Source organism: Dicentrarchus labrax, unplaced genomic scaffold (assembly GCF_905237075.1).
Source record: "Dicentrarchus labrax unplaced genomic scaffold, dlabrax2021, whole genome shotgun sequence".
Lineage (NCBI taxonomy): Eukaryota > Metazoa > Chordata > Actinopteri > Moronidae > Dicentrarchus > Dicentrarchus labrax.
This window is the reverse complement of record NW_026136720.1, coordinates 30,023,536-30,033,498: the sequence shown is the minus strand read 5'-3', so window position 1 is coordinate 30,033,498 and position 9,963 is coordinate 30,023,536. Positions and strand designations below refer to the sequence as shown.

The 9,963-nt window shown below is 40.3% G+C and overlaps 1 protein-coding gene across 1 annotated transcript in view; it reads right to left on the bottom strand.

Moving 5' to 3' along the window:
- Positions 1 to 1,524: 1,524 nt before the first annotated feature.
- Positions 1,525 to 9,963, bottom strand: part of fa2h (fatty acid 2-hydroxylase) — a 31,447-nt gene continuing 23,008 nt past the window's right edge. The window contains exons 3-7 of the mRNA XM_051382256.1: positions 7,273 to 7,415; positions 5,347 to 5,447; positions 4,802 to 4,974; positions 4,231 to 4,483; positions 1,525 to 4,111 (exon numbers count right to left, since the gene is read on the bottom strand). Coding sequence (XP_051238216.1) covers positions 4,044 to 4,111; positions 4,231 to 4,483; positions 4,802 to 4,974; positions 5,347 to 5,447; positions 7,273 to 7,415 — 738 coding nt within the window. The 3' untranslated portion in view covers positions 1,525 to 4,043. The remainder of the gene's footprint in view (positions 4,112 to 4,230; positions 4,484 to 4,801; positions 4,975 to 5,346; positions 5,448 to 7,272; positions 7,416 to 9,963) is intronic.

Here is a 9,963-nt window from a genome sequence, read left to right as displayed (position 1 = left end):
TGTTTTTGCTTTTTTTTTCCTAAAGCATGGGATAGAGGGAGAGACTAACATATGATAGATACATTTTTCGGACTTTAAATTGATTGCAGACTATTGGTTTCATTGGATCAAATATACAGTGGTTGGCTCTAATGGATGCAGATGTTTTTGTCTTTTTTAATGTTTGCTTGCTTACATGGTAAACATTATACCTGCTTAACGTCAGGATGGAGGTTGTTGTTCTATTGCCACTAGGAGACGCCAAAGTCAAACGTTTTCAAGCCCTACACACTGAGTTATAAGAAAAGCCATCTGTTTACAGATTTTAGCTTTTTACATAAAGCATTGGTCATAGGTTGTTCACTAGAAGGATGTTTACACATTCATCTGCTCAAAGTGGAGGGTTTCTCTTGTGCTCATTGAACATCAGATTTTAAGGGGCGGGGCCTAACAGCATTATTTGTGACATCACAAATAGTAAGGAAGTCAGTCCTCGTCCAGTATGCAACTTGTACAGTGAGATGTAGAAACATGAAGCCACCAGTTCACATCCACTGACTGATAGGAGATCTTGTGTCCAGCAGGAAAACTTTAGAAATTACAAAATTTACATATTCATAGATTCTGGATTTTCAATGAGGTAGAAGGAGTAGATTAACTTTTTATAGGATTTTAATGTGGAAATACTTTTTTTTTTCAGATACACATTATTCTTCCAAGCATAACATTTGTATATGCACCTATCAGCCATAACATTATGACCACCTGGGCCCTCTGGTGGTCACAATGTTCTGCAGCCACATATCAGCATTAACTGTTTCAGCTCGTCTGTTGGCCAGCCTTCACTCCCCACGTACATCAATGAGCCTTGCCCCTCCATGACCCTGTCTCGGGTTCTTTTCCTTCCTTGGAGCACTTTTGATAGGTACTGACCTCTGCAGACCGGGAACCCCCCACAAGAGCTGCAGTTCTGGAGATAGTCTGTCCCAGTTGTCTAGCCATCACAATGTGGCCCTTGTCAAAGTCGCTCAAATCCTCACGCTGCCCATTTTTCCTGCTTCTAACACATCAACTGGAGGACAAAATGTTCACTTGCTGCCTGATATATCCCACCTACTGACAGGAGTCATGATATCTAAATACATGTCTGGAGGGGAACTTTAAGTTTGTCCAATTTTTGCATCATTCCCTGTTTAGAAAAAACTTCAGTAAGTATCTTCTAGTCTGAGCTCTGCATGCTACAAATAGTTACGTTATTGGCTGACATTCAACGAGATTTTCATTAAAAAAAAACATACTTGTATTCCTGCAATATGGAGAAGTCATATCACAAGCTTAACCATGGAAAATACATGATACATAACCTTTTGCTGCCCAAATTGCTACAATAGATTTAACCATCCATGTGACACACTACATGGTAAAGTGGCAGGAACAAGTCCAACACAGTATTGCAATTCCATAAATTTTGCGCACAGATTATAAAAAATGGTCAAAATTGAAACATCAGAGGCCAATAAATAAAAATTACAAGACAAACAGACATCAGAAATATACAGATATTTATTTACAAATACATTCGCATTTGCATAGGCATTTAAAATTCAAAGATAAAAGTTAAAAGATATTATAGTAAACAGATTTTAGAAATATTATTTTACGCTGCATAATTTAGCACAAGGAAAAGTTCACTTGTCAGAATCGAAGCAAACAAGCTATTTTTTTCATCTGTATCATATAAATATACATAAATAAGATCCTATTACAACAGGTGGAATCATTTCCCTTTGCCAAGCAGCCGTCACAATCCGTATGCATTATCATTATCATTGCAGTCATCACTATCTCCACCATCATTACCGACAATAAAAAATAATTTTGGTTCTTTTAGAATCTCTGTGGTACATAGAGATTATATCAAATCAGAATTCTTTCCTCATGATGCCTTGTACATTCATTATCAACTTGTGGAGCACAAGACACACAGTGACACCTTTTGGTGCAGTTACAGCTCAAACCTGCATCCCCAATGCAAACATTGTTTTTTTTCACAGCCCTATTAAGGTTTACCTGAAGACTTGATTAATATTGCTGCTCTGAATAGCAAGAAAAAAGCAAATGGAATCACCTTACTGTATTAGTTTACTCTGTACTCTGAAAAACTTTAATAACTCTTTAATAGATTTTGCATGTTATGTTACATGTGTAAGAATGTATGTACATATATATTATGTAAGTGGGAGTATTTCTTCAAACTAAAAAGGTTGATAAAAAAAGATTTTCTGCAGTTGTTGTATATCACTATGCTCTACCTATTTATGTTATTGATTACGTTTGTTCTGCTTCAGTTATCAGTGTTTTTAGAGGGGACATTTCAAGGATCCGCCAGTCACCATCAGGACCTCCTGCTGTTCAGTCAGATGGTTCATCCATCGTCATCCTGAGGGGGTCTGCAGGGCCACATAAACCTTATCACCTAGCTCAGTGGTTCTCAAACTGGGGACGTTGAGGAGTTTGCAGTGGGTATATTTTAATTTCACTATTATTTCATTCACTAGAAGTTAGCTCAATGAAAGAGTGTATACGAAAGTTATCCACAGCCTGATTTGTATTAATTCGGGGGTCCTGGACACCAAAAAGGTTGAGAACCACTGACCTAGCTGACCCTGTGACCCCGAGATCCCCACAGCAGGAGGTCTGACAGCCTGGCCTCACGCCTCAGCTCTGTCCCTCTGACACCATGACAACACACTACCATCCACCCATTTTACACCTTAATGCACCTGTTTTCTTATACCAATAAACCAATAAGAAAACATCTGCTCACTCAATGTAAAGCTGGTGCAATAAAAGAACTTCCTCTTCTGTACAAAGCATCTTATAAAATATTTTTTCTATATCTTTGTTGTATCATTAATGACAAAAACAAAAGAGAACAGAGGAAATATTACAATCAACTTGCAAAAATATATCTCCACAGTGGTTTCAAACATTTAGATGACATTAACAGTACATCAAATCAACGCGTTACAGTATAATTTCACTTCTGCAGCTTTGCTGATAATTAATAAGTTAAATCTAAACGATCTCAGCATGTTGAAATATCTGAAACCAGATGATTTCTGTTCACAGCTGCTTCCAAAAACTACCGTGAGACCAAAGAATTTCTGTGTGTGGTTACCTGCAGTGTAAGTGAGAGTAGCAGTGTGCGATAGTGTGGAGGAAGGAACAATTGTTTTGTTTTTTTCCTGAGTTGGTTCACCAGTTTGGTCTCGCTCTCTTTCTCTCTCTCACTCACAGTCTCAACACACACTCTTTCACACTTTCTGTTCTTCTGTCACATCCCCTTGCTACTCTTGTCTTCCACATTCACCAACCATCTATCACTTCCTGTTCCCTCTCTCTGACTCTGAGGGACACTAGGACAACGTGTTTGTGTGTGTGTGTGTGTGTGTGTGTGTGTGTGTGTAAATTTCAGTTTGTGGATGTGGGTCTACATTCATTTGTATTATGCTGAATGTTCAGGAACCAGGAACAGAGCGTGTATATTGAGTATTTTTGGAGATTTTTCAGTGTGATTCTGAATGTGCCCTACAGTATTCTGCAGCTATAGAGGAATCATTTGATTCCTTTAAATTAAATGAAAACGTAACAATCAAAATACATAGATTCATGTGTGTATGTGGCCCTCTCTTTCTCTCCATGGCCCAACTCCTGGCTGTACATTATGATGTTGTGAATGGCTATCAGGCGACGGTTTGGCTGGTGAGGTCAGTGCAGTGGGGAGCACAGCAGTAGCAGATGCTGGTTTGGTTATAAAAATGGCACAGAAAGGCCTTGCAACTGTGCAGCAATGATTGCAGTGAGGCAATACACACACCTATAGATGAGCAAATGTGTTTTTCTGGCTGGAATCAAATAGCAGATTGATATGCGCAGGGGGGGATTAGTTGCAGTGGCCCAGGGGTCCTCGGAAGTGGAATTTCCTCCTTGGTTGTGAAAGCTATGGCTGTGGAGAGGGTGGCTGATAAGTCCTGTGGCCCTTCAGGAGAGCCGTTTTTGTGTTAGAATTTTTCATCAGGGATGACTGTGTTGAAGGGGTGGTCCCAGAACGTGGAGGTGATTCCGAAACCTGGAGAGAAAAATATGGAACATCAGATCAAAAGAAAACCACAACAGGGAGAATCAGACCTAAAAATCCAATAGGCTCTTCCTTGGTCTCCCTATGTGTTTCAGATTTCTAGTGCTCACCTGCTCTCTGGTGCTCAAAGTGGTGTTTGACGTGGTAGGCCTTCAGGCTGTACATATACGAGCCTCTCTTAGGCGAGCCATAGTGAAGGTAGTAGTGGATCATATCGTACACGACATAGCCACACAGCCCCCCGACAAACACGCATATCCCAAGGATATCTGGCATCGTGTGTCGGAGGATTAAGTAGAAACTTCCCACCACTAAGGAGGCCAGGCCGGGCGGGAAGACCAGCCGAGAGCCATCAAATGGAGACTGCGGAGAAAGAGTTTGGGTCATACACTGAGACGAGACAGCTGTTAGAAACTAGAACATTTTCTGGAGCCAATGTGTATGTGTAGCACTGAGAGGTTAACAAGCTTAAATTCCTTATAGCTAGCTGAGAGTTAAAGAGGAACTATTATGCTTTTATATATATAAGGTTACAACGGGTGTTGATATTAAATTAGGCAAAAGGGTCAAATAATGAGGTAAATATATGTAAAAGTAATCCCTGTGAGCAAAACTCTATGAAGTCTAATGATTAAACCAGTTATATGATCATGTGATTATATCTATATAGAGTGTTTGTACCTTGTGGTGCTGTCCGTGCAGGAGGAAGTGTATCGTGATGAGGTAGTAGTTATGGGCTGGTGGTTTCATGTGAAAGACAAAGCGATGGATGCAGTACTCGATGAGTGACCACAAGAACCAGCCCGTCAAAAAGAGCAGCGGGAAAATGTACTTGGAGATGGGGATGGAGAAGTCTGGAAACACGCGCACACGCACACACACACACACACACACACACACACACACACACACACACACACACACACACACACACACACACACACACACACACACACACACACACACACACACACACACACACACACACACACACACACACACACACACACACACACACACAGATAATGACATAGATGTATACACACATTAACTGGACATGAAAATGATGTAAACAAAGATGTTATATATATATAGTATTGTGTGGTTGTGTGTAATAAAGGTACGCAGATGAGAATGTGGACGTGTAAATGAAAATGAAAGCATGCAAGCGTGTCTGTTGTATATATGTTCATAATGTAAGTACTGTATATGGCTGTGTGCGTTACCTGAAGTGAGAACTATCCTGGTGGTGCCCTCTGCCAGGGTGGTGTAGCAATGCCAACTGAAGTAAAACACAATGGGAAGCCACACCACTGGTACCCAGTACCTGTAGCAAGAGAGCATAAAGCAATATGGTCACACTCTCAATCTCTCAAACCTTTCTGTCATATTTTCTGCCGTGTCGTATCATATTGAGGGTGATGCAGCGTAATAGTCGTAGGAGCAGTCCAGCTGATGCTGAAGTGGGTGAAGGGAAATACTAACGTTCGGTGCTCCTGCAGTAACTAATCTAAAGCTGCTCTTGAGCAAGGCACTGAAGCCACAGCCTGCTCCAGTGTAGCTGCTTGTTGAACCTGACAGCTGAACTGCATCAGTGAATTAGGAAAGACCGCTCTTTCCTCTGTTAAAATGGAATCAGTGCTAACAACTGTTTGTATGTGTTAGTACAGCGGCTCCCAGCTGTTTTCGGTCTTCAGGTAATAATAAATGCATCACTGCAAACTGCAGCACAAACAAACTTCTTTCTTGTTATACAGGGATGGAAATTTACATACACACACTTTTAACATTATTCTTTTTTAGCCAAATAATCACAAAGTCATTTCAGGGACAGCGCATATTTGAAGTAAAGAAAAAGGGAGAAGATCAGAGGAACAATTTAAATATTTACAAGCTTAAACAAACTATTTACATATAAGCTCTAGGAACACACTAATCCAGAGAAAGAGTGAGAGAGAAGGTCAAACGACTCCTGCACGCCACACCTACTGACTGCCTGCACGTGGCACAAGAGGAGAGGGAGAGACACCGGCGCGGTTGGTGGACTGTGGTTGCTCTGAGCAGCATAAACAGGAATGAATTCAACATATTCCTCAACTTTTCCCTGATGGTCTCTAACTTTGTCACTAGTACCTTATTAGAAGTAATTTGGAGTATAGAGTTAGCAGTAAGAGAGCCTGAAAAGTGGCTAAGTCTAGCGATAAAGTGGCCAAGTTGGGAACACATTTTTCAAATTTGAGCAAAACTAAACTTAATAAATTCGTTTGTAAAGATACATTTGTTTTCTATCCCACAATTTCCTAGACATTTGTGTCCCAGGGGCTATTTTTCTTGTCCCCAGGACAACAGGACATCCGTGATTTCGAGCACTGTCACTTTCAGGCGCAGTTAGCACATGTATTTTGACATCTCTGCAAGAACTAGCTTTCATGAACTCTCAATCACAGCGTGTGGTGTTAATGTGTCATAAGTGACTCAGGTTAGTGGGAGGCGACAGTAAATATACTTAAGTTCATCTTAAAAACAAGTTTTAATATAATTTTATTTTCCAGATTAGCTGAGCTACTTACATTACATTACACACTACACTATCTTTCCCCGTCTCCCCTGGCACCCCTGCAGAACTACCCCATGGTTTATAAATACCACTGGTTGGGAATGACTGTATTAGTCAATAGATACAATGGTCAGTCCACATGTCTCCTGCAGTAGCACTACATGGGTTTAGATTAAATTTATCACATATTATTATTATTATAACATATATATATATGTTTTTTTTAAGTATTATTTTTATGGCTTTTATTTGATAGGGAGGCAGCTGGAGATGGACGGGGGTGATGACTGCAGCTAAGGGCCACAGGTGAGCTAACCCGGGCCGCTGCATATGGGTTGCCAACTCTACTGACCTCCATATTTTTATAATGTCTGGGAATTGCACACGTGTGTTAACCTCAGGGTCGGACAAAGAGGTAATGCAATGGGTGTCGGTTCTGTTTGCGAGTCTCTAGAACTGGAGGCATATTTGTGATTGAATAAACATCATTTTGACCGTGTATACATACAGTATATACACCAAAAAGACCATTTCCTTTTCATCTTGTCGCATTCTCTTCAATAACATAAGAGAGACACAGAGTGTCCTGTATTACCAGGAAGTCTTGGTGCTGGCCTCCAGGAAGGGATTTCCAAACAGTCTGATTGGTCTGTCGACTGGCTGGTGAACCCATGCATCATATTTCTCTCTGAGGTGGCCAACCTGCCAAGCCAGGGGCTTCCGCCAGTCTACCAAATCCTGCAGAGAAACAACCAATGAGAAATGAGTGAAACATATTCTATACGGGTCAATGTGACCGTGCTGGAGAAAGCGCAGAACAGAGTGGGAGCAGGTCTCCAGCAGGTGGCAGCAGAGAGTTAACAACTGAATTGCAGTAAGACTTTTTAAACCAGGAAGTGACTGCTTGTATGTTCATTTGTGTCTGCATGCACTGTTGCAAGTTTGCTTTCCTCTAACTGAATTGTTGCCAGTAATAATTGAAGGTTTTCATTCTGAGTAGAAAGACAAGATCCTGAGCTACTTTTATAAGTTTCTTACAAGCTCCTCATGCCGCTGTGGCGTGGGTGAAGGATGAAGATAGACAGTCAAGTAATATCCACATTACAGTTTTGTAATATCCACATTACAGTTTTGTAATATCCACAGGAATGTTTCAGGTTAGGTAAGTGGGTGGAAAAACTGGTCTCGAGTCAGAACTTACAAAACTTATTTATGAGGGAGATAGGGAAGTAGGGTAAAACTGTGACCGGAATAGAAGAGATTATGTTGTGTCACTGTGTTATTTCCCAACTCTTTACTTCTAAATGGTGGTGATTACTTAGAAAAAATTGATTGTTACCCAGGTGATGGGGTCTCGCTTACCCCTCTGAGGACGTTGGTATCAGGCACGGACAGACACAGTGACCTGAGGTGGATTAGTCTCACGCTAATTACAGGTAATTACAGGTTACCGCCTAAACTATACCGTGTTTATCACCCCCATTTAGACACAAAGAAATCCAAAGATGGTCTCTCCTCATCCACTGTGTCTGATGCCCCCATTTCCACACCAAGCATCATGTAATACATTCACTCACACTGACAGTTTAGCATCCGATGGCACTTTTGCTGGTGCTGACTGGTCAGCTGCCTGTCATATCAGTGTAGGGTTTACAGTTATAACACTCACCTCTGTCCTTTATCACCTCCGTTCACTCAGGACAAAGTGATAAATGCAGCTTATTCTGCTGTGCGGTACATATAAAAAGGTACAACAAGAAATACTGCAGTACACAAAAATTAGTAAAACATACTTTAAAAATGTATCATATATCATATCAAAAAATATTTTGATATATGATATGTATCTTAGATACATTATGATGATTATGGTTGATATTTATTTACCTCCTAAACAGTTAAGGCGACAATCACCAATGTATGTGTCATTTTTTCAGCAACATTTAAGGGAAAATGCAGCATCTGGCAGATGTTACAATGTTACAAAAAAACAAATCCTGTAGGTTTTCAGTAGTTTCTTGATGTTTCTCATTCATGACAGACTGTCACTGCCTTTGGCCAGGTAGTCATTGTAAATGACAACTGCTCAGTTGACTTTTCTAGGTAAATAAGGGTAAAATAAATACATATATAGAATAAAATAAAAACATTTTAATGATGAATCATTTTCTTTAGGTTTAAATTGATGGGATCAGCTTTAGATGTTTTATTTGAATTGGGGGGAAAGACTTATGCATTTAAATGTCAAATGCATGCCCCCGGACCACCAGAGAGGGTTTGGACCCCCCACAGTTTCACAAAAGGGGCCCCCAAACAACATTTTGCATAGGGCCCCAAAAAAGCAGTCTGTTTTGACTTGTATTTATTATAAATAATGTACATTTTCATTGTTAGTTAGTTAATTTAGTTCATTAATGCTGCTACTGCCTCAACTTTTGTTTTCTGTACAATCAAAGTCATATAGGAAGTACCGTAGAAAGTAAAGGAGCGCTCAACTGCAACAACTGCACTGAAGTCAGAAAATATAAGAGCTGCTAGTAAACAAGTCTGTACACTCTGTACTCCGTCTGTTATTAGACTGAGAGAAACTTTTTTTTAAAAGACATTTAGTCTTGTATAGTCAAAACAAAGAAGTGAAACACATGGGGTGAAGATAATCACACTTGTCACAAGGGCAGGGGCTTCCCACAAACAAATGGTGATGTCTTGAAACAATTTAACTCCACTATCATCAAGAAAACGAAACTCCAAAACTGACTGCCACATCACACAGACACAATGTCCTTTATACTGTAGCTTCAAAATATATATATCAGTCACTATCAGAGTGGCATTCTCTGATCTTCCTGGTTAATATCAATAACAACAATTCAATATTTATTCTGAGTATCAGCAAATGCCAATAACAGGCGAAAAAAGACAAGAAACTGGGCCACCTGCATTTGTGAAACCATGCCTCTCATTCTTGAAAGAGCGGTTCAGAGAAAATGAAGTAAGATACACGCACGCACACACACACACACACACACACACACACACACACACACACACACACACACACACACACACACACACACGCACACACACGCACACACACGCACACACACAGACAGACATACACAGCTGGCTGCTTGATTCAAAAGGATAAGTATGTGACTAAATAATGTGAGACTGATTAGCAGCGTTCCTGCTTTACCAGTTTGTCTCTGCACAGTACAGAAAGAACCGTGTCAACAATACAATGTCAGAAAATAAGGTTTAACTGACGGCTTCACATTAAGCAATT